This window comes from Periophthalmus magnuspinnatus, chromosome 22 (assembly GCF_009829125.3).
Source record: "Periophthalmus magnuspinnatus isolate fPerMag1 chromosome 22, fPerMag1.2.pri, whole genome shotgun sequence".
Taxonomy (NCBI): domain Eukaryota; kingdom Metazoa; phylum Chordata; class Actinopteri; order Gobiiformes; family Gobiidae; genus Periophthalmus; species Periophthalmus magnuspinnatus.
Genome location: NC_047147.1, coordinates 2,801,180 through 2,826,756, shown reverse-complemented (window position 1 = coordinate 2,826,756; position 25,577 = coordinate 2,801,180). Strand labels below are relative to the sequence as shown.

At 40.8% G+C, this 25,577-nt stretch overlaps 1 protein-coding gene across 1 annotated transcript in view; it reads right to left on the bottom strand.

Annotated features, from left to right (window-relative positions):
• Positions 1-25,577, bottom strand: part of mta1 (metastasis associated 1) — an 81,138-nt gene that overhangs the window by 23,832 nt on the left and 31,729 nt on the right. Inside the window, exons 4-6 of the mRNA XM_033988281.2 lie at positions 9,965-10,091; positions 3,190-3,253; positions 649-766 (exon numbers count right to left, since the gene is read on the bottom strand). Of these exons, the coding sequence (XP_033844172.1) occupies positions 649-766; positions 3,190-3,253; positions 9,965-10,091 (309 nt within the window). The remainder of the gene's footprint in view (positions 1-648; positions 767-3,189; positions 3,254-9,964; positions 10,092-25,577) is intronic.

The following is a 25,577-nucleotide window of genomic DNA, read 5'->3' as shown; positions in this document are numbered from 1 at the left end:
TTATGATTTTGCAACCAAAGAGCTAATCTGGAATGACGCTGTTGAAGGTAACACCCATATCTGCCAGCACCACTGGTTTTGCAGGGAACAGGTGCTTAGCAACACCGTCAATCAAACTTGTTGATAATGCTAGCGGGGAAAGAATGTGCCTGATTTGTCTGTTATTAATGTTCATATCTTGATTTACAGACAAAATAGTGAAATAAAAACCCCAGGATCATGTAGAGCGGGTTAATATGAACAATTTAAGACCAAAATCACGAGTCTGACCACAGCAGTTGGAGCCGGAAGCTTGTCTATGCTCACTTCCTATTTGGAACAGAGCGGCTAGCAGGTTAGCTATGCCCACTTATATATACAGTCTATGGTTTTATATGACCAGACAGCTTGCTTCACAGTTTATAATCATTTGATAAAGCACACACGATACCTCCTCTAATTGGTCCCAACATTTTTCTTTGGGTTGAAGTTTATGAAAGGCCAAAAGTTTCCACATAAAGGTGAATAGTTTACAGACTTTACCACAGACTCTTATAAAGCAGAGTAAAACAGGGCCTTGAGCAACAAATGTTCTCTCTTTAACCACTGCAGAATATAATGCAGCTTTGTCTGGCTGATTCGGTATATTTGTGTATTTATTTAAAGTACCTTCTTGGAGCATGTCTGTTACGTCGGCCTGGTACTTATTTCCCACTCGGATCTCTCCTTTATCGGCCAACAACGTCTTCTGCTGAGGGTCGTACACCAGCGAGTAGAAGAAGGCATCCTGGGAGTGAATTAAAATGAAAGAAAAACAGAAGTGAAATACACAAAATTATTATTATTATTATTATTATTAGTCTGTCTACATCTTCAAAGCTCAAATCTGTTCAATCTGTTCCTGTCCTCTGGTCCACCTTATGATGTCATGAAGTGGCAGTTTTCAAGTTAACAATTCCTTTTACCTTTAGCTTAGTAGAGATAGGCAATTCCAGGAAACCGTGACAAAACCGTGATGAAACCGGGACTAAACCGGGACTAAACCGGGACTAAACCTGGACTAAACCTGGACTAAACCTGGACTAAACCTGGACTAAACCTGGACTAAACCTGGACTAAACCTGGACTAAACTGGAACTAAACCAGGACTAAGCCAGGGCTAAACTGGTTGCACTAGGATCTTTATCTAAATATGGTCAAAACATTCAAGTCCAGTATTAGTCAGAGTTTGGGCTTTGTTAAGCCTTACTCCTAGACTAAAGAGGTTTAATTCTAATCCAGTCCTGCTTTGATCCAAGTAAGGAATTTGTTTGACTGATCCAAGTAAGGCATTTGTAATCAAAGGCCTCATTTACACCATGTTAATTTCTTGATAAGTCCTGGTTAGATTTAGGCTGTGTCTGAATGTTCACTATATGCCTACAGGGGGCATTAGGGGTCAACAACGTTTAATTGTGTCCGAGTGAAAAAAGTAGTGCATTCAAAATTTCCCACAGTGCACCTTGAAAAGTAGTGGGCATCGCTGGTCACTAGACCAGTCAATATAGACCATAATGCATTGCAAGAGAGAAAACAACAGTGGACAGAGACAGGTCTTTACCTTGACACAACACGACTGAATGAAGAAGATAGGAACTCTGGTGTATTTCACTGTTGATCCTGATCATCAATAAAACGCTCTTAAATAAACCGTTATGGTGTAAAGCTGCTAGTATGAGTCACTTACCTTAGCTTGTAGGCTGTGTGGTGAATGAGGGGTTAGGGGAGACATTCGGATACAGTCTTATTTTATTATAGGGATAGGCGGTATATTGAGTCCAGTATCAGTATCGGCTGATAGCAATAGAACGATTCAAAAGATATTGGCTGGTGCCTATACTCAATACCAATACTTTGTTGGTGCTGCCTCAGTCTGTATGTGCCCTTGAACAGACTAATGAGTCAACATGGAAATAGAAGAGTGCTATATGACTGCATATTACACAAACATGTAATAAATCATTTTAAATCCCACTAAAGTACATTTTCTTATTTTTACAAAAGTGAAAAGTGGGCCTCGCTGTGGTTTTCAAAAGCTAAATATCAGCATTGGTCACAACAGCAGAGCAAATATCAAATATCAGTATCGCTCCATATCGGTCCATCCCTCGTTTAACAGTAGTCTAATACCACTTAAGTCTTGGTTTAAAATTGATTCAGTCCTGGTTCAGTCCTGTCCAGCTTTAACTCTGATTCATAAAACAATTTTAAATCTACTGCAATAAAAACATGAGTAACAAGCGAAGGGAGTGCAGTCAGTCTCTTGCCTCCTCATTACCGTAGGCAAAATTCTAGGTCAACATCCTCAATTATTCATCTAGAAACTGAAATCTCCAGACTAAAAACTTTGATAGAGCCAGAAGTTCAATGTAATGTCAGTGAAGAAGAGATAGAACGTTATTGTAGTTAAGTAAAGTCAATCAGAGCCTCAAAGAGAACTCCGGAGTGGACTACTGCAGTGGAGAATGCAACCGCCATCTTATGACTGTATAAGGCAAATTGTTATGGTACGCAATGTAAATACTAGAGCTGGGTTCAGCTTTACCTCACCTCATACATTTTCTAGCCCATAGACTGTACAAAGAAATGGATGAAATAAGTGAGATGTCACCCACTCCTGTCACAAATGAAGCTCATTGAGGCTAGCAGTTATAGGGCCCTAATAGGAACCGATTTCCATACTTGAAATTCTGACCGTGAGTATCATAGCAACCAAAGAGCCAATCTGGAGAGAAGCTGCTGGGCCCCTTCTCACGCCCTGCTTAGCACCGCTGTCAATCAAACCTGTTGCTAATGCTAGCGGGAGCAACCTCAGGGAAACAAGGCTCCTGATTTGTCTGTTATTAAATGTTCATATCTTGAGTTACAGATACAAGAGCGAAATAAAAACGACGCATGACGCATCTGACAGCAGCAGTTACAGAGAGAGGGGCCACAGTTTTTCAATGTAAAGTAAATTGAAGCCGAGTCGAAAGTGCGCCCATGATCACTTCCTATGTGGCCCACAGCAGCTTGCAGGTTAGCTATCTCCACTTATATATACAGTCTGAGGCTAAAAGTCAGTTCTTACACCTCATCATAAAAATGTCCACTCTGTTAAGTCCATTTGAATCTCTCTAGACTGTGTTACGCGTCCAGTGCAGTCTTGTTCACTGGCTTTTTCAAACTCACCTCTCTTTCCAAATATGACTTCAAGGCTTCAGTTTCATTGAGGAGAGTAACACAGCACTTCCCTCTGCAAAATAAAAAGATATGATTTAATAATAATATAATATAATGATAATACATTTGATTTGAGGCTTTCTTTCAAAACTCTCAAGGCTACCGTACAACCATTTAAAATACAAAATAACACAAAAAGTAAAATAAATACATCATTTAGCTACAGCCCATTCATGAGTTCATGTTCCTGTTTATTGGTGCCATTTTGAGGACCCGTTCACTCTGAAACAGTTGGATGTTTGTATTAAATGTTCTGGGTTGTTGTATGTATGTGGTTTAAAATGGGTTTTACAGAGATGAGATCAGTCTCCTAGCGACTAGTCTATAAAACAAATAAAAGAGCTTTTTAATCATGGTCTGTAAAACTAACTGAAGCTGCCTCATCTACCTTCTGCAAAAATGAAACATGTGACCCATTTGTCAAAGAATTAAACCATCATAAAATTGCTATGATTGAAGGTATGTAAAGTAGATACATACCTTCTACCCACTCTGTGATAAACAGTTTCTAATCTTTGGACTATTTTAAGTATTTTAAATGTGCAAAAAAGATTACATAACTAGATATTGACCAATTTTTTCATGGCAGATGCCGATACTGACTGTTTAGACTCCAGAAAAAAACATTTCTTCGGGTTAAGCGGGAATCCCATTCATTCCAGTGGAGAATTTGGGAAAAGTTTTGCAGCTAAAATCTGATATAAAGTCGGTTTGTGTAAAATGTTAATGTTTTATGAAGTATTAAACTGTAAACATCTTATCAATCATCTGAACAAAGACAAAACCAGGATGAAATCAAAGCAGGTTAAGTCCTGGTTTAGTCTTGGTTAAGTTATTTATTACATTTGGACTTAATAAAGAAAAACACAAGGAATAAGGAGTACGGGGTGGGGGGGGTGGAGGCGCTCAGAGCGTCAAAAACAAAAGTGAAACTTATAAAACATAACAATTTGTTATTTTGGGCGAATATGGCATTTTCAAAAACAATAAAAGGAAACATGGTGATCTATGTTACGTGTTATAGTTACCATATTTTCCAGACTACACGTTGCCTGGGAGTATAAGTCGCACCATCGAAAAAACATTTACAGTGAGGCAAAATAAGTATTTGAACACCCTGTGATTTTGCAAGTTTTCCCACTTAGAAATCATGGAGGGGTCTGAAATTTTCATCTTAATCTGGAAATCACATTGTATGATTTTTTCATAATTTATTTGTATGTTACTGCTGCAAATAAGTGTTAATATTTGGTACAGTAGCCTTAGTTTGAAATTACAGAGGTCAAACGTTTCCTGTAATTTTTCACCAGGTTTGCACACACTGCAGGAGGGATTTTGGCCCACTCCTCCACACAGATCTTCTCTAGATCAGTCAGGTTTCTGGGCTGTTGCTGAGAACCACGGATTTTGAGCTCCCTCCAAAGATTTTCTATCGGGTTTAGGTCTGGAGACTGGCTAGGCCCTCCAGAATTGATATGCTTCTTACGGAGCCACTCCTTGGTTATCCAGGCTGTGTGCTTTGGTTTCATTGTCATGTTGGAAGACCCAGCCATGACCCATCTTCAATGCTCTAATTGAGTGAAGAAGATTGTTCCCCAAAATCTTGCAATACATGGCCCGGTCATCCTCTCCTTAATACATTGCAGTCGTCCTGGTACTCATCATTCTTCTTCCTCCAAACACGGCGAGTGGAATTAAGACCAAAAAGTTCTACTTTGGTCTCATTTGACCACATGATTTTCTCCCATGTCTTCTCTGGATCATCCAAATGGTCATTGGCAAACTCAAGACATGTGCTGGTTTAAGCAGGGGAACCTTCCGTGCCATGCGTGATTTTAAACCATGACGTCTTAGTGTATTACTAACAGTAACCTTGGAAACGGTGGTCCCAGCTCTTTTCAGGTCATTGACCAGCTCCTCCTGTGTAGTTCTGGGTTGATCCTCACCGTTCTTTGGATCATTGAGACCCCACGAGGTGAGATCTCACATGGAGCCCCAGTCCGAGGGAGATTGACCGTCATGTTTAGCTTCTTCTATTTTATAATAATTTCTCCAACAGTGGATCTTTTTTCACCAAGCTGCTTGGCCATTGCCCCGTAGCCCTTTCCAGCCTCATGGAGGTCTACAATTTTGTCTCTTGTGCATTTTGACAGTTCTTTGGTCTTGGCCATGTTAATAGTCAGAGTCTTACTGATTGTATGGGGTGGACAGATGTCTTTATGCAGCTAACGACCTCAAACAGGTGCTTCTAATTTAGGATAATATGTGGAGTGGAGGTGGACTTTTTAAAGATGGATTAACAGGTCTTTGAGGGTCAGAATTCTAGCTGATAGACAGGTGTCCAAATACTTATTTGCTGCAGTAACATACAAATAGATTTTTAAAAATCATACAATGTGATTTCCACATTTTTTTTTTTAGATTATGTCTCTCACAGTGGACATGCACCCAAGATGAAAATTTTAGACCCCTCCATGATTTCTAAGTGGGAGAACTTGCAAAATCACAGGGTGTTCAAATACTTATTTGCCTTATATAAGTCACACTGGACTATAAGTCGCATTTTTGGGGAAATTTATGTTACAAAATCTAAGACCAAGAACAGACATTTTACCTTTAAAAGGCAAGTTATAATAACAATAAAATACAGTACAACAGGCTGAATAGCAGTACAGCATTCTAACGTAACACATAGACAACGAACTGAATACATGTCTGATATGTTTACAAAAGATATTAACAGTTAATTAGATACACTACGCTAAGGTAACATATGAAGCTTGTCCACACACACGAGAGGCACAAGAGTTCTTTTCACTGTTGTTTACTGTGGTCTTACTTCTTAATCACAGTTCACACCGTGGAACTAGCAACACATCAGATATAACATAAGGTCTGGCTCATATCACACATACACACAAAACTGCAAATGAGTGCATGGAAGATATACATACCACTTTGGCCTGCGAGTAAATAAACCGGTGAACCCAAAACTCTATATTTTACTTTTCAATTGTTTCTTGAATAGTCGAGTAAGACTTCGCATTAGTGTAAAAGACTGAACCGGAAAACAGGAAGTACCGTAAATTTCGGAATATAGAGCGCACCTCAATATAAGCCGCAAGAGCTAAATTTGAAAAGAAAATCAATTTTGTACATATATAAGCCGCTCCTGAATATAAGCCGCAGGTTTTCATATTGCAACATGAGATATTTACACAGAAAGACGGTGCACCGACACGCTTTTTTTAAAACTGTGCCTGAAAATTGGCACCAACACGACATCAATACGGGATGAACACACCTGCAGGTTTAGAAAATAAAGCTGCACCAACACGGAAAATCTGCTTTTATTTCCTCTGAAAACTTTTGTCGTCTTTTTACATTGACCAAGTTGGATTCATTGATGCCGAGCTTACGTGCAGTGGCTCTATTTCAGGGGTCGGCAACCCGCGGCACCAGAGCCGCATGCGCCTCTTTCAGCCTTATACTGGGGCTCTGCGTGGCTTGGGAAAATAAATTTTAAGTATTTAATTGAAGTGTATTTTATTTGTGGTAGCTCTTTTTTGTTGTAGTTTAAATTGGAAGATTATTATGATCTTAAAATAAAATTATATTTTCACACTTGCGGAACAATGTTCAAAACAAACACCGCTCATGTCTCACGTCTCACAGACACTGACACAGCTCACAGTCCTGCGTAAAGAGCCCTGATTTTCAGACGCTGCATGCACAGGGGTCAGGAGCAACTTTTGCCCGTCCCTAATGACACACCAATAAGCTTGTCTGTAGATGTATCATGAAAATCCTGCTGGAAATCGGCACAGAAATCTATTTGATGTAGTGGCAAGTATATTATCTGCTCTTGTCTCCGCGATGACGTATCACGTATAACACATCAGACATTTCGCCCAAAAGTAGAGCCACAAGCGAGTGAAAATGAGCCAAAACAAAAGTCTTTGGAGAGCTTTTAACAAAGGGGAAAAGGACAACTGAGGAGCCAGAAGAGGAGACTACGACCTCCAAGAAAAAGAAAGATAAATTTAACAGACAATGCCTACTTAAAATCTGGGTTTGTAGCTACAGGTGACTCACGCGCAGTCCGCTCTGCGTAATTTGCAGGAAAAGCAAATGAGGCAATGAAACCTTCAAAACTGCTTTGGCACATGGAGAATAAGCACTTGGGATTAAACGATACGCCTTTAGAGTTTTTTTTTTAAAGAAACTGCGGAGCAGAGTAGACATAATCACATAATCAGCGCAGAGCTCACACTGATGCAGCGGTTTGGTGAGTTGTATTTTTTATGCACTTAAGTTATTTTTGCCATATTTATCTGCCACGTGTAGAAGGCTTGTCCGTGAAAATAAAACCTACATTATTCCGTTACATTATTATTATTATTATTATTATTATTATTATTATAATACAGTGTTATCTTCATTTTAGATGTCAAAAAGTATTTGCGGCTCCTAGTGTTTTATTTTATGTGGAAAGTGGGTCCAAATGGCTCTTTGCATGTTAAAGGTTGCCGACCCCTGCTCTATTTCCTTCTTTATCTTAAAAACTGCATCATATCCATTTCATGATGTGTAAAATGATTGTTCAAAATCAAAACTAATGAATTCTTCAGAGTAGAATCTTTCCCCACGTCTGTCTCACTTTTACATTTACAGCTAGAGAGCGCCCCCAGTGGCCGTTATCCAGTATAATTCTATAAATAAGCCTCACTGCTGTATAGGCCGCAGGGTTCAAAGCGTGGGGAAAAAGTCGCGGCTTATAGTCCGAAATTTACGGTAGTTTTCGCGACCTTAAACTAGACTTATGATAAACTAAACATTTACAATATTGTTTCAAATTAAAAATTATCACCTTTATGGTTTTATAAATGAAGGGGAAATAAATACGGGCAAATTAAATATGAAATGTATAAAAGAAAACGAGGCAAGTAAATTTTCTTACAGGTATTACAAACACACCAGCTCCATCTAGTGGTCAAAAAAGTGAACTGTAACATGTATAATCAACCATTTCAGAAAACTAAAGCATAAAAAACAAGCTAACAAGTTTATTCTCGATCTCACTCCAAATCACTAAATCCACTGAATTCTTCATCCTCGGTGTCTCTTCTGAACAACTCCGCCTGCTCCAGAAGTAGATGAAGCACCGCTTCTGCGTGGCTGTCATACTGCTGCACAAGTCTAGAGTGCCCTCGCGTGGTTGTCAGTGTGACAATAACGAAGATGTGAAATTATAGATTTTAATAATAATAATAAGTCGCATCTGAGTATAAGTCACACCCCCGGACAAACTACGAAAAAAGTGCAACTTATTAGTCTGGAAAATACAGTAATACCCCACAGAGGTAAAATACCCCCTCTTTAATAACCCATAGAAGTAAAATACCTCTTCTTTAACGTGCGATATTGATACATTTGTTCAGCTCAAATCCAAACTCCAACTGATCACCAACGTCACCCTTTCAAAGCCATCTTTAAGTCCCTAAACAGCACATTACACTAACCGCGCACTTTCGTCCGGCTGCACTTGCCACATTCATTTATCACCTGATTTAAAATTATTCATGGGCTAATTAGGCTCACTTTTGTAGCCGCAGGCGCTAATAACGAGCTTGATAAACACTAGCGACCGGCGTGAACTTGAGATATGAGCACATCTTAAAAGTCAATTAGACCTGACCCCTTCCTACACTAACAAACTATTTAGGTGTATTTTTAAACAATCAGATGTCAGTTTGGCCCTTCGGAAATGTTAGTAATAATGTGGTAATGATTGGTTTGTTCAGAGGAGTGCAGAGGGAAAAAGATTACAAGCGGAGGTTGACATTTAGAGCTCAGAAAGAGAAAGAGGAGGCAGAGATGGTTTTATAACTGTAACTGTTATTTAATACAATAGATATGGAGATAATGTTAGGCCTGTGACGATAGCAAATTTTGAAGTAGGATATATCGCTTAAGTAAATATAGACAGTAAATGATAATATTGAAACTATGACACAAAAACCCAAGATTAGATTTAAACCACAAAAACTATTCTAGATCTACAATGTTTTTAAAAGTCACGAGATGCCAGAAATAGACAGCAGAATGAAACACTTTAGTTGTTAATTTGCATCTGTAATGAGTCACAGAAGTTATTCATTCAAATATTTACAGGTTAAATCTCATCATATAGCCAAAAATAACCAAACATTTCTCCAGCAGTACAAAGAAAAAGTGCATATGACATATTGACACCATAGTGTTTGAAGAAGTAAACTAAGTGACTGTAACGTCACCCACAGCGTTTGGCTCTAGTCAAATGGAGCTCATCAGGCTAGAGCAGTTATAGAGGCCATATTTAGAAACCGCGAGTATCATAGCAACCAAAGAGCCTATCCAGAGCAAGGCTGTTGAAGGTAACACCCCTTCCCGCCCATACTCCCGGTTTAATAGGGGGTGAGTGCTTACTAATGTTGTCAATCAAACCTTTTACAGGCGAAAATAAAAACCCCAGGATCATGTAGAGCGGGTTAATACGAACATTTTAAGACCAAAATGATGAGGCTGACAACAGCAGTTACAGAGAGAGGGGACACAGTTTTCTAATGTAAAGTGAATTGTCGATGGAGCTGGAAGCACGCCTGTGCTCACTTTCTATTTGGAACGTGGCAAGCAGGTTAGCCATGTCCATTTATATACAGAGTCTATGGTAATACTGCAGTACCTGATGTGAGTCGCCGGCAGAGACTCTAGTTGTCGGGACAGGAACAGCTCTCTGTGCCTGAGCTGATGCTTTTGTTTCTCTGGGAGCTCAGACATCTCGGTGTTCTCCATCTCCTCCTCCATCTCCCCTGCAACAAACAAGGAAGTAATACAGGAATTGAGAAAAGTAAACACACATTTTACAAAAATGTTATTTCAATATCATTGTTGTATTAAGAGCCTTTCTGTGTGGGAGGAGTTAAAGTCCTCGTTTCTCTTTGAATGCAGATGGTCTGGATCCAACCATAGCATCAGGCAACTGTCTAATTTTGGGAGGTGTCAATCACAGTCACTTATTTTTAGCAAGTGTCAAATGTAGAATAAGTCTATCCCTCAAATATCCTTGGAACATTCAGAACAAAATCTATTTAAGGGTTTTAGTCAAAGGACTTGGCATGGCAACAGTGCATTTTTATAGCAATAACACGATTCAAATATATATATCTTGAATGGGGAAAGGTTACAAACTCCTTCAAATCAGGAAGGAAACATTTTCTTGAAACCCAAGAATAAACTTCTTAAACTAAAACGTAGGTCATCAGGTACACCTGGCTCGCCATGCAACAAATGTACCCCATTGGCCAAAACAATAAAATCTAGGAAGAAGGATGAAAAAATATTAAAAGGCTCATATTACTATTCTCTGATCTTTTTTCAAATGTTTCCTCATCACAAACAGACCTGGAGTTGTGTTTTGTATCATTCACATGTTTAATGCACAAACCCTGCAAATTTCAGCTGAGTTCTTCAAAAAAAAACCTTCACATACACCTTCACAAGCTCTGGAATTGCCAATTTTCTACTGAACTAAAGGTGAAATGCAGTATTTCAAGCTTTGGAGATGTAGACACATGCAGGGTTACTCAAACACATGAGAATGAAACAAAACACAACTCCAGGTGTGTTTTTGAGAAGCATTATAACATGGCTTAAAGAGTCAATTTTGCATAATATAGAACCTTTAAACTCTATCTGTTTCACATATTTACCCAAAGTCTGGTAAATCTGGAACTGGTAAAACAAATAGATGTACTGTACAGCACTTGATGAACTGAAGCACTGTCGTCTATGGGGAAACAGAGCTATAGTGTGAATGTGTGTGTTATAAACAGTGTTGCTTGGCAGGTTTGCATTATTCAGTGTAGCCCCCTAAAGCAGTGCGTATGAGAGGCTCAGGTCATAAACAGACTTATTCAAATGTATTGTGGAAGTGAAATCTAAACACTGCCACAAGCAGCAAGAAAATAAGAAACAATATGGATGCTAGCATATATGCTACATATGTGTATAGGTTTGGTCAGTCACAAAATAGATGTAAATAACTACCATAGAATTCATATACAAATGGACATAGCTAACCTGCTAGCCGCCACTTTGCAAAAATGAAGTGATCATGGCCACGCTTCCGTTTCCATCAACTCTGGCTCTAATTGACTTTACTTTGAAAAACTGTGTCCCCTCTCTCTGTCACTGCTGCTGTCATTTTGGTCTTAAATGTTTGTTTTAACCCCCTCTACATGTTCCTGGTGTATTTATTTCACTATTGTGTCTGTAAATCAAGATATTCTCTTATAACAGACAAATCAGACACCTTCTTTCCCTGAGGTCCCTCCCGCTAGCACTAGCAACAGGTTTGATTGACAATGTTGCTAAGCACCGGCTCCCTGCTAAACCTGGGCATTACCTTCAACAGCCTCGCTCCAGATTGGCTCTTTGGTTGCTATGATGGCCACTATAACTGCTAGCTTTGATGAGCTTCATTTGACTGGAGTCAAAAGCCGTGGGTGACATCACACTCACTTGGTCCACTTCTTTACAGTCTATGATAACTACACAACTCCGAAAATAGCATTACGGCTACTTCTTAGACTTTATCATGCTAAAACGTTTTCAAAAGCATGTAAGGAGAGGATTTTCAAAATGGTCTTGTATTTAAACTGATCAATGTGACTAAAATGCCCATCAAGGATAATAACTTCTACAAAAATCTAAAACATTTTTGCGTGGCTAAATTTAATGATCTTTTGATGAAAAATATTGATACAAAAAAAAAAAAACATATTACTCTGTTAATAATAATTAAAGCATATCTTTGCAATTCATGAGAAATTAACATAAATGCCTATGAACATGTCTTACAATATTTGAACCTCAACCTTAAGTGAATCGACTGTGAAATTAGATCCTGGTATAAAAGATTAGAGTTGAAAGTTTTTACATACTACACATTTGTGTATACCTTAAAAGCAATCATTTTGAGATCCTGTTTTTAGACTATATAAACTAGCTCAAGATGTAAAGATGGGGCAACTGCTCCTCATGAGGTACCCCACTGGTGTTGAAGTGATGATGGGTCAAATGCAGAGGACAGATTTCCCTACAGGGATCTTAACTTTTTAACTTAAAATGAACCTTAATGTAGTTTAAAAGTTGCTACTCTAACTTTAGCCATGCCTTTAAGTCCACATACGGTGTGGCTAGGTAGGGCCAGGTAGGCCTATCACGATAACAAAAAATATTTAAACACGCCACTGTCACAAGCAAGAAATCCAGTTTTTAAATAGACAGTATGATTAAAAAGTCTGGCCTGCCTCCAGTAAATGGCAGAATGATGACTTGTTTGTGGCTAATGCTAATGCTCCGAGGAGGTTAAATGCAGACTGTGGAGGCTCTGCAGACACTTAAAACACACCAATAATGACAGAAAAGACTTTTGTGTAAAATGACTAGTAAATTACTAGTAAAATAACTATGGAGAGTGCACGGTGACAGCGCTAACACGGCGACTGTGCTAAAACAGCAACTGCGCTAACACCACGACAGGGCTAACACCGACTTTGTTTACTTTTCATAATTAGCAATGAGCTCCAAGGATGAGGTCCTTTTCCATGCCTCACCTGTTTTTATCCTCACTATGTGGTACAAAGTGAAAGTAAAAGTAAAAGTGCTTAAATCAACATAACTCATCATTAAACATTTGGCTCCGACACTTAAGTTTCAAAATCTCATTTATTCTTGTAGATCTTTAGAGACAGACTTTTACTACAGGTATTTTTCCTCGTGTCACAAAAGTGAGTATCTTTAATGTACTTCTTCACACTATGCCCTATCGTATCGGAGAGTACTCTATGCCCAGGTATCAGTATTTTTTAAAAATGGTATTGCTGTACACCATGTATCATAAAAAAATTTTTTTTTTAAATCAACAAAATTTTCTTCCGCATACGTTAACAATTGGCATTAGGTCGACTTATGATCAGGGTAAAAGCTGAGCTGTACAAAACGAGCTAAAAGCACCTTAAATGCAGAGTTTTAGTGAGATGGGCCTTACATATCCAAACACAGACTATTACTGCGCCCCGCTCATATTGTCAAAGTCATTTTCTGCTCACAGCGGGAGGCACAGCAGGGGGCAGCAGAGAGGAGAATTCTCCCAGAAATAAAACGTCTCGGTAAATCGCAGACAGGTGAGAATAGAGTTATAACATACAGAGAGGGATGGGGCCAAAGGTGGGAGAGGGTAAGAGAGGAGAGGGTGAGGGAGGAGACAAGAGGAGGTAAGGGGAGAGAGAAGGAGAGAGGAGAGAGGGTAAGAGAGGAGGAGTGAGGAGAAGGTAAGGGGAGAGAAGGGGAGAGAGGGTGACAGAGAGTGAGAAAGGGTGAGAGGAGGAGAGAGGAGGAAGTAAGAGGAGAGAGGAGGAAGTAAGGGTAGAGAGGAGAAAGTAAGGGTAGAGAGGAGAAAGTAAGGGTAGAGAGGAGGAAGTAAGAGTAGAGAGGAGGAAGTAAGGGTAGAGAGGAGGGAGAGAGGGTGAGAGGAGAGAAGTGGAGCGAGGAGGAGAGAGGGTGAGAGAGGAGGGAAGTGGAGGAGAGTGGAGGGAAGAGGAGAGGTATTGGGCTGATGATATTTAGAGGTGTTTGTGGAAAAGGTGTGATTTTTGAGTGATTTTGTTAAAATAACTACAATTCATGTATAAGTAGTATAGATCTATTCAAATAACTGAAAAGGGTCCTGGTGCTCAGAGCTCTCTTGCTCAGAAAGGATTTTTCTCAAAGTGCAATGTAATCAAACTGCTGGGGACAGGGAGTTACAGCTTTCACAAAGGTGCAATTTTGTGGTGATTTTTACCTATTTTCAGATCACAAACCTTTTTTCTCAGCTCAAAATCCATGTTGTCTTATAACACACTTTTAAATCTTAAGCTTCGGCTATGCTCTAGGTACTCCCTAGCTAAGATCAATAGTTTTTCTCAAAACCTTTCTTTGAGATGTGCAAATTAAAACCATTCATATTGTGATTTCAAGACCAAATTCTATGAGAAATTTTGGTAGGGATTTTTGAGATTTTCATTTTGAAAACCATAAAGATGACCTAATTGTGTCCCCAGATATGAGGTAAACATGTTTCATATATCTGGCTCTTACTGGTAACAACTAATACATTCTTGGCTAACGTTCACATTTTTATAGCGCTTTTCCACCTTCAAGGAGCCACTCACACATTCACACACACATTCATATACCAGTGTACACACACACACAGGGGGTGAGATTACTGTTGTTGTGTCCTTGGGCAAGACACTTAACCAATCATCTGTGGGAGAAGAACCACACCAACGATCTGTGGGTCAGTGGAACTGACCACTGTACCAATAATGTTTTTATTTATCAAGAGCGGGATTCGAGCTGCCAACCTTCAGATCAGTGGGCAAACACTGGCCAATTGAGCTGCTGTTGTTCTTTACAAAAACATTGGATTGTTTATGTTATAAATTGGTGTTTTGGTTCAAGACGTTTATCAAGTCTGAAAGCAGAATGAGCAACACATGACTCATCTGGGTTGTCAGTTCAAAGGCTGAAATCCAGTTGGTTTAAACTTAAAGGGACTCTCTATGGTGGTGGTGGTAGTAGTGGTGGCAATGGTAGTAGTGGTGGTAGTGGTAATATTAGTAGTAGTAATAGTAGTAGTAGTAGCGATGGTGCTGGTAATGGTAGTAGTGGTAATAGTAGTAGTGGTAATGGGAGTAGTGGTAGTAGTGGTGATGGTAATGGGAGTAGTGGTAGTAGTGGTGATGGTAATGGTAGTAGTGGTAGTGTTAATATTAGTATTAGTAGTAGCAGTAGCAGTTGTAGTAGTGGTGGTAGTAGTAGTAATGGTAGTAGTGGTAATATTAGTATTACTATTAGTAGTAGTAGTAGTGATAGTAGTGGTGGTAGTAGTAGTAATAGTAGTAGTAGTAGTAATAGTGATCCTTCAACACCTGATTAACGCCAAGTCTGACCCAGAAGAAGACAGGACAAGAGAGGAATCACAGGAAGAGAGAAATCACTGGAAGAGAGAGAGAGAGAGAGAGATAGATAGAGAGAGAGAGAGAGAGAGAGAGAGAGAGAAGGAACGAAGGGGGGACTTGGACTTTGATTAGAAGATGACAGACGGAACAAAATAAATCAGGAGTTTTAAGAGAAGGAGAGAGTGAGAGAGGCATGGGAAGGGGGGAGAAGAGAGCAAGAGAGGCAGGGGGAGGCGGAGAGAGAAAAAGAGCAAGAAAGGAGAGAGTGTGAGACAGAAAGCAAGAGAGTGAGAGTGTGTGCCAAATAAATAAGGGTTTCTCCCTTATTTATTTTGCACACACACCTTTGGAAAGAGGGTGAGAGAGAGCAGCCAATGACTTCGACAAGGATCTGGACAGTGGAAAAAAAAGAGATGGAGCGAAATGGAGGGAGATAGAGAGAGATAGGGAGAGATGTACAGATAGAGAGAAAATCAATCTGTGCTATACTGGTTCAGCTCATGTGCAGTGGGTCAAGTCCTGGAAAGACATCCGTCTACAGACCTCCACCCAGAGGACCCTCCCGTGACATACTTCCACCCACATGTCCCTAAAGGCCAACAGCAGCAATGCCAAAAGCCTGCCAAAGTCACCATTAAGAAGCTGAGGAGTCAAATGCAGGAAGTGCTCCACTGTGTTTTTAAACTCCACACACCTTCACTAGAATCATTTGGATCATTTCAGACCTGGAATTGCTCATATCTACTGAACTAAAGGTGAAAGGAGCTGTTAACTTGAAAACTACCACTTCATGACATCACAAGGTGGAACAGGGATTTTTGAGCTTTGAGTAACATGTGTCTGTCTACATCTCCAAACATGTGTGAATGAAACATGACAACTCCAGGTTTGTTTTTGAGGAGGTAACAGCATTAGTACATGACTTAAAGATCATAAGAGTCAGTTTTGTGTGTGAGTGAGTGAGTGAGTGAGTGAGTGAGTGAGTGAGTGAGTGAGTGAGTGAGTGAGTGAGTGAGTGAGTGAGTGAGTGAGTGAGTGAGTGAGTGAGTGAGAGAGAGAGAGAGAGGCAGGGTAAGTGGGAGGGGGAGAGAGAAGCAGGGGAAGTGGGAGGGAGGGAGAGAGAGACGGGGGGAAGTGGGAGGGAGAAAAAGAGACAGGGGAAGTGGGAGAAAGAGGGAGCCAAAGGAAGTGGAAGGGAGAGAGACGGGGAAGACAACAAAATATAAATACATGTCTTTTCCAGCTTCGTCTCTGTAACAGACACAATGATTTTTACAGTAGATTTTTGCCTCATTACAGAGGAAACAAGTGAGAAGACGCTTCAATTATATGTAACCTTTGTAAATGAGTGAGTGTGAAGAGACCCTCACTTTAAACTCACACAGAAGGCAATGTTTTTTTTTTCCATAATTCCAGAGACTTCAGCCTCTACTTTAAAACTTTAGAATTACGCTTTCACTCATCCCTTTGTTTCATAACAGGAGATGAGTTTAAACCCATCACTGTTCACTCCATGGAAAAGTAGCCATCGATGTCTGTCAGTCTCATAAATACATTTAATAAATACATACATGAATACATCTTTTCTAAGACGACAGACTGACTCACTATACCACCCGTTTGTTCAACTTTTAACACAATTCAACTTATTCCCTCTCTTAATCTCATGATTAAGAGAGGGAATAAGAGAGAGAGAGAGAGAAGAGAAAGAGGGAGAGGGACAGAGAGAGAGGGAAGATCTCAATCTCATAATTGGACAAGTCTAAAAACTGAACTATAAAGCGAAGAGGAAAGAGGGAGGGAGAGGGAAGGAGGAGGAGAGAGACATAGGAGAGGGAAAGAGAGGGAATGAGGAGAGGGGGGTAGAGAGGAGAAGATAGAAAGAGGGTGAGACAGAGGAAGAGAGAGGGAGTGAAAAGGAGGGAGGAGAGAGATATAGAGAAGAGAAGAGAGATGAGAAAGGGAGGAGAGTGATAGAGGAGGAGAGAGATGGAGGACAGGGCGAGAGATAGAGGAGAAGAGAGAGGGGGAAAGGAGAGAGAAAGGAGGAGAGGAGGACAGGAAAAGGAGAGAGGAGGAAGAGAAGAGGTGGGGAAGAACTTTTAATACCAGATCTGTATATTGTCTAAGTGTAAAAACTGGCCACTCCAGAAGTGAAATGGGAGAAACTGCTTTTGGTCATTTTGCTTCACAGGACAATCACACCTGCTCCTGTTTATGAATGTTTTAAAGATGCACTTTGTATTTGAACAGGGCGCTCATCAAAGGGTCTGGGGCTCTAATTGGCCTCTCCTTGTAGAAAGAAAGATACATGAAAAATGATCTTAAAACAACTACAGAACCCTGTGAGGGTCAAACTTAAGTCAGATTGCAGATGTGTTGACCTGGTTTATGATTAATATCTAATAGCTGGGGCTATCCACAGGAAACAAAAACTGGCACATCTTCTGTTAGCATAAATAAACAAAATGTTTTGCACTAGTGTGACAGACGTAATGGCACCACAGAACAGGAAGCTGAAGCTCAGGATACAGTGTTTGAGACATTATCCCCAACGTTTGACAACTGGTTCAAAATAAAAGCAAAAAAATTACTACAGGTGAATAGAACGATCTGATGTGAGACCCAGCCTCAGTTCATAAACTCAAGAGTGAAGCTGTAGTCTCTCTTTTCTGTCCTTCCTCTGTCTCTGTTCTGTCGTTCCTCAGTCCCTCCGTCTTTGTTCTGTCGTTCCCCTGTCTCGCTCTCTGTTCTGTCGTTCCCCTGTCTCGCTCTCTGTTCTGTCGTTCCCCTGTCTCGCTCTCTGTTCTGTCGTTCCCCTGTCTCGCTCTCTGTTCTGTCGTTCCCCTGTCTCGCTCTCTGTTCTGTCGTTCCCCTGTCTCGCTCTCTGTTCTGTCGTTCCCCTGTCTCGCTCTCTGTTCTGTCGTTCCCCTGCCTCGCTCTCTGTTCTGTCGTTCCCCTGCCTCGCTCTCTGTTCTGTCGTTCCCCTGCCTCGCTCTCTGTTCTGTCGTTCCCCTGCCTCGCTCTCTGTTCTGTCGTTCCCCTGCCTCGCTCTCTGTTCTGTCGTTCCCCTGCCTCGCTCTCTGTTCTGTCGTTCCCCTGCCTCGCTCTCTGTTCTGTCGTTCCCCTGTCTCGCTCTCTGTTCTGTCGTTCCCGTCTCGCTCTCTGTTCTGTCGTTCCCCTGTCTCGCGCTCTGTTCTGTCGTTCCCCTGTCTCGCGCTCTGTTCTGTCGTTCCCCTGTCTCGCGCTCTGTTCTGTCGTTCGCCTGTCTCGCTCTCTGTTCTGTCGTTCCCCTGTCTCGCTCTCTGTTCTGTCGTTCCCCTGTCTCGCTCTCTGTTCTGTCGTTCCCCCGTCTCGCTCTCTGTTCTGTCGTTCCCCCGTCTCGCTCTCTGTTCTGTCGTTCCGTCTCACTCTGTTCTGTCGTTCCCCCGTCTCACTCTCTGTTCTGTCGTTCCCCCGTCTCACTCTCTGTTCTGTCGTTCCCCCGTATCACTCTCTGTTCTGTCGTTCCCCCGTCTCACTCTGTTCTGTCGTTCCCCCGTCTCACTCTCTGTTCTGTCGTTCCCCCGTCTCACTCTCTGTTCTGTCGTTCCCCCGTCTCACTCTCTGTTCTGTCGTTCCCCCGTCTCACTCTCTGTTCTGTCGTTCCCCCGTCTCACTCTCTGTTCTGTCGTTCCCCCGTCTCACTCTCTGTTCTGTCGTTCCCCCGTCTCACTCTCTGTTCTGTCGTTCCCCCGTCTCACTCTCTGTTCTGTCGTTCCCCCGTCTCACTCTCTGTTCTGTCGTTCCCCCGTCTCACTCTCTGTTCTGTCGTTCCCCCGTCTCACTCTCTGTTCTGTCGTTCCCCTGTCTCACTCTGTTCTGTCGTTCCCCCGTCTCACTCTCTGTTCTGTCGTTCCCCTGTCTCACTCTCTGTTCTGTCGTTCCCCTGTCTCACTCTCTGTTCTGTCGTTCCCCGTCTCACTCTGTTGTCGTCCCCGTCTCACTCTGTTCTGTCGTCCCCTGTCTCACTCTCTGTTCTGTCGTCCCCTGTCTCACTCTGTCTCACTCTCTGTTCTGTCGTTCCCCTGTCTCACTCTCTGTTCTGTCGTCCCCTGTCTCACTCTCTGTTCTGTCGTCCCCTGTCTCACTCTCTGTTCTGTCGTTCCTGAGTCTAACTCCAACTGTGAGCCAATCCGAGGCACTGCTCCGCTCCAGCTCTGCACAAATTGCCTCTCCATCTCACCTGTCCCAGCCAATTATCAATTATTGATGAATGGGTCGCCTTACGGAGGAGCTCTGGGAGGGGAGAGGGTAGAGGGAGAGAAGAAAGAAAGAGGGAAGGGAGACAGAGGGGGGTTGAGAGAGAAATATGGAGAGAAAGGAGAGAGAGAAAAAAGGGAGAGATAGAAGTAGAGACAGTGACGGAAAGAGTTGCAGAGTGGGGCAGGGAGAGGGTGAGAGAGAGACAGAGGGGGGGGTTGGAGGACGAGAGAGTGAGACAGAGCAAGAGAAAGGCATCTGAGAAGAGAAAGACAGTAAAGAGAAGATAAAGAAATAATTGAAAGAATGTAAAAGAGCTGGGCAGAGAGCGACAGAGAGAGAAAACGGAGGAGAGCTAGAAAGGTAGAAAGGAAAGGGGAACAGAGAGAAAGAGATTGAGAGAGAAAACATGAGAGGGAGGAGAAGAGAGGGAGAGAGGCCTAAGGGCAGAGAAGTAGTGCAAAGTCATTACTTTAACAAACTCCCCTCAAGACTCAGAGGACTGGACTCAAACGTCATAAAACGCATTTGTATAAATATCCTCTAGATCAGGGGTGCTCAGACTTTTTCAGTATGTGAGCTACTTTTAAAATTATCGTGTCTGAAAGATCTACCACCTAATACAAAAATGTTAAACATATATTTACTTGTAAAAGTATTATGAATTCTTACATGTACAGTGCATTTTCATGTACCTTGCACAACGTCATGAGATAATACTGCACAACACAACTGAACTTCTTACATGTTCATAATTACTTGAATGATGATTACTGCTCTGATGACTTGCACTGAATGGAATCAGTGAGATGCATAGTTCGGGCAGTAGCTTCTGACAGCCAGGAGGAAAATTGTATTTTTATTTTGAAAGCGATAACAGAGCTAATCATGTTGGTTACGGTTTTGTCTTTTTTTTTTAAATAGCCATAAAAATCATGTTAAACGAAGTATGAGAATTTACTGCATTTTTTTCACACAACTACTTCTATTTTACACATCCATCCGTATTTTTTCTTTTACGCATCGAATAAATGACTGGGAAAATCCCCGCAGCCCCGCGCTCTCATTCATCACATTTGAGGGACAACAGAGGCAGATTACCGTAATGACGGTAAAATATTTAGACAGCCCCATGTCTCCACTTTGAGACGCCGTTTGAAATTACATGAAGCACGACGCGGAGTTACGCTGCTGGAAAGTCCGCGACCGCGCTCTATCAGCAATGATAGGATCCGACGCAATAGGGTTAAACTAACTCGAGCTTGTTTATGTGTGTGCAGCGCCCATGATGTGACCCAGGGTCAGGTGTAATCTGACTGGTTGTCCTGTATATTAGTCATGTGACTGGATGGATGACGGGACGTGATCTACCCAAAATGCCTTCGTGATCGACTGGTAGATCGCGATCGACGTAATGAACACCCCTGCTCTAGATGAACTTAAGCACATACAGCCATGTGTACTTTTGGCTGAAAATGGTGACACTATGTAAGCATATATAATTTAATACATTTCAGAAATATTTATGTTTTGTATGATGTAATTCTCAAAACGATAACTGTACCTGAAATAGGCACTGTTATAACCATTTTCCAGATTCCCTTTAAGGCTTAAAGAATTTGTTTTTGGTTAAAATTGAGCAGAATTTGAGTCTTAAACACAATTTTGACAAAGTGTGGTGAATACTTTTTTCTAAATCTTCTTGCAATCAGTGAAATGCATGTGGCTACCAGTGGCCCTAATGAAGCACAATGTTACAGATTACGGCATTAACTGATCAATAGCTATTCTCAAACTGTTAACGTGCCATTACTACACAGCACATCGATACTGCTCTGTCCTAATGCTCTTAAACACACCATTTGCTTTGATAAATGAGCCTGCAATAAAGACTGTAATGATTCAAATCTATTTTCACTGTAAAGCGGAGAGTGGACACAGCAGAGGAACAGGCGACATATTGTTACTGTTCAACCACAAACTGTGTAAAGAAGTGGATTAAGTGTGACGTCACCCACAGCGTTCGGTTCCAGTCAAATGAAGCTCGTCGAGGCTAGCAGTTATAGGGGTCAATTTGGAGCCGACTTCCCTATTTGGAATTCCAACCAAGGGTATCATAGCAAGCAGCCTCACTCCAGATTGGCTGTTTGGTTAAATCCAGGTGGTGTTTTTTTTGGTGCCTTCTTTACACCAGAGATCCTTTCCGTTAGCATTTGCAACCAAACAAATAAGTACGAGCCTCCTCCAGTCGGTCAAGTCTAGGTTCAGCAACAGTCTGGGCTCAAAGAATGAGGTCAGCTGACTACCTGAATATACTGAATGACCAGGTTATTCCATCAATGGATTTTTTCTTCCCTGATGGCACGGGCATATTCCAAGATGACAATGCCAGGATTCATCTGGCTCAAATTGTGAAACAGTGGTTCAGGAGCATGAGACATCATTTTCACACATGGATTGGCCACCACAGAGTCCAAACCTTAACCCCACTGAGAATCTTTGGAATGTGCTGGAGAAGGCTTTGTGCAGCGGTCAGACTCTACCAGCATCAGTGCAAGATCTTGGTGAAAAATGTATGCGACACTGGATGGAAATGAATCTTGAGACATTGCAAAAGCTTATCGAAACGAATGCATGCCGTAGTCAAAGCTAAAGGCAGTCCAACCAAATATTAGGCCAGGCAGTGTAAAAACACCAGGATCATGTAGAGTGGGTTAATATGAACATTTGATGTTGAGTCTGACAGGAGACAGTTTTTCCAGTGTATAGTGAATTGGAGACAGAGTCGATGGAGCCGGAAGCACGCTCATGATCACTTCCTATGTGCTATGTCCAGTTATATATACAGACTATGGTCTTGCCCCCAATCTGAGACTATGAAATCATCACTAAAAGCTGAAAATGACCAACAGAACGTCACCTTAACCCCAAGCTACTGAAAAAGCTGCAGGTAAAATATGGGTGACCGCTCTGGACTTTGTCACATTCCAATGCTAAGGACAGTGCAGAGACTGAATGGATGCTGTGTGGTCCCCGTTTACCTCGGTATGACAGAAATGCATTGTTTTGGGATTATAAACTCCAGTTTGTCTGGCTTTAAAATGGCTCCGTGTAAAATCTATTTGTGATTCTCTGTGTGTACTGTGGACCTCATGAGGGGACACTTCTCAGCTCGGGCGAAAGTGAGACCAGAGCTGTGGAAAAGGCTAATAAAAGACTCATTTCAAAATGGAAATGAAGAAAATGAAAAAGAAGAATAGACTTTAATGTGTAATTTTGATTTTGAGTAGAGATGGAGTGATATTGGTTTTATTCAATGTTACGATCTTTAGAGTGTGTGTGTATGGATTACATCATTATAAACCAACATAGCCTAACATTTCTATTAACACAATTCTTGGACAATTTTATAGAAAGGGCCATCAAGTTGTGTTTTCTTAAAAGTCCTTTATTACACAAAATTGACCAAGTTGGCTTGTGACCTTTAAGTCATGTTATAATGTTGTTCACTCCTCAAAAATATATACCTGGAGTTGTGTTTTGTTTCATTCATGTTTGACTAACACTTTATCATTAGTCTGTCTACATTTTCAAAGCTCAAAATGCTCTGTTCCACCTTGTGATGCCATGAAGCAGTATTTTTCACTTTTTACCTTTAGTTAGAGACTGGAAATTCCAGGGATGCAATGATTCTGGTGAAGGTGTATGGAGTTTAAAAACACAGTGAAACATTACCACATGACATCATGAGGTGGAACAGAGTTTTCAGTTTGAGAGAAGAACTCAAAAACAAAACTCATTATACTCAGCTCATTATAACAGATGAGAAAATAGCGTAATATGGGCCCTTTAAATGTAAAAATGCAGGTAGCTACAATCACCTTCTGTCTGAATTCACAGAAAAAAAGGGAATAACATCCTTGTATATGCAAACTAGATATTTTTATTCAAACTTAGCTTATTCATACAAAACGCAGTAAAAACCGCCACATTGGGTCTCATGTTGGATAATGATACTTGTTTAGCCCATCTATAAAACTGATCATGATTCATGAGAGTGGAACTACACTACCCACAAGTCCTTTAGACAGGCCCACTTCAAAAACCCACCAATATATGCAGTTTATGTGAGAATGGGCTTCTATTACTACCATAGTCTGTGTATGATTATATATATATATATATATATATATATATATATATATATATATATAGACATAGCTTACTTGCTAGCCACCACATTCCAAATAGGAAGTGATCATGGGCGTACTTCAGGCGCCATCGACTCTGGCTCCAATTCACTATACATTGAAAAACTGTTTCCCCCCTCTCTGTAACTGCTGCTGTCAGACTCGTCATTTTGGTTTTAAAATGTTTGCATTAACTATCTCTAAATGATCCTGGTGTTTTTATTTCACTATTGTGTCTGTTAATCAAGATATGAACATTGATAAGACAAATCAGGTGCTTCTCTATCAGGTCACTCCCGCCAGGATTAGCAAGTTTGATTGACATCGTTGCTAAGCGCCTGCGCCCTGCTAAACCAGCGGTGCGGGCGGGAAGGGACATTACCTTCAACAGCCTGGCTCCGGATTGGCTCTTTGGTTGCTTTGGTTGATAATCGCGATCGGAATTCCAAATATGAAACTTGGCTCCAAATTGGCCCCTATGACTGCTCTAGCCTCGATGAGTTTCATTTGATTGGAGCTGAAAGCTGTAGGTGACGTCACACTCACTTAGTCCACTTCTTTAAACAGACTATGGTTCCTACAGTAAGTGAACAGTGCCAATAAAGTATAAGTAGATTGTATATTGTAAAATGTGATACTGAAAGAATAGTTTTGAAAGGATATTATTTAGACTTGTGTTTTGCCTATAATAAAAAATAAATATAAGGTGTATAAGGTGATATTCCAGCACTTTTAAGGGACATTTTAAAGTCCTTTAATCAGACTGCAAGATTAATCATAACTGAATCGTTATTTGTATGGATGCATTTAGCAAATTTAAAGGGCCCATATTGCACGGTCTTCTGATCTCTGTTATAATGTTTTCTCATCACAAACAGACCTGGAGCTGTGTTTTGTTTCATTCACACATGTTTAACACACAAACCCTGAATATTTAGGCTGAGTTCTACTCTCAAACTGAAAATACTTTCTTCCACCTTGTGATGTCATCATGTGGTAATACAGGATGTGCTCCACTGTGTTTTTAAACTCTATACACCTTCACTAGAATCATTTGGATCATTTCAGACCTGGAATTGCCAATCTCTACTGAACTAAAGGTAAAAGGAGCTTGAACTTGAAAACAATCCCTTCATGATATCACAAGGTGGAACAGAGAATTATGAGCTTTGGAGATATAGACAGACTAATAATAAAGTGTTACTTGGAATTGTGTTTTGTTTCATTCACACAGGTTTGTGTACATTTTTGAGGAGTTAACAGCATTAGAACAGGGCTTAAAGCTCAAGAGAGTCAATTTTGCATAATACAGGACGTTTAAAAAGATAACAAAAACATTTAAAATTCAAAATTTCAAGGCTTTTGGGCTGTTCAACTTTTTCCTTTGTTCATCTGTACACTAATCCCCACCCCGCTCTCAGTAAAGACGCCTCATGATTGGTCAGTTCCATTGAGCTTGACTTTGACCCGCCCACTCCTGCTATTTGAATTTGCCGTGACTCAACGCGTCTATTTTTAACATGTGGTTGTGAGCTGCTATAAACAATAGTGACGCTGGGCTTAATTGTAGCTTATTCAAACCAGAACTCGTTACCCTCACCAAAAATGTGTGTACTTTTGGACCATTTGGGTTCACATGTGTAGAGTTAGTGTTTGTATATAAGATCATTCTAAACATGGTGGGTGGTAATAGCATAGCTCTTATAATAACTATAATCTGGTTGTATTTTGCACCATAAATGTGTTAAAATATTAAGTTAATAATGGGATTCAGTTCAAAGTCCACATTTGAAACACGTCCAGAAGAAGTGACAAATAAAAAACAAGAATCACAATTCAGAACATGTTTGTACAG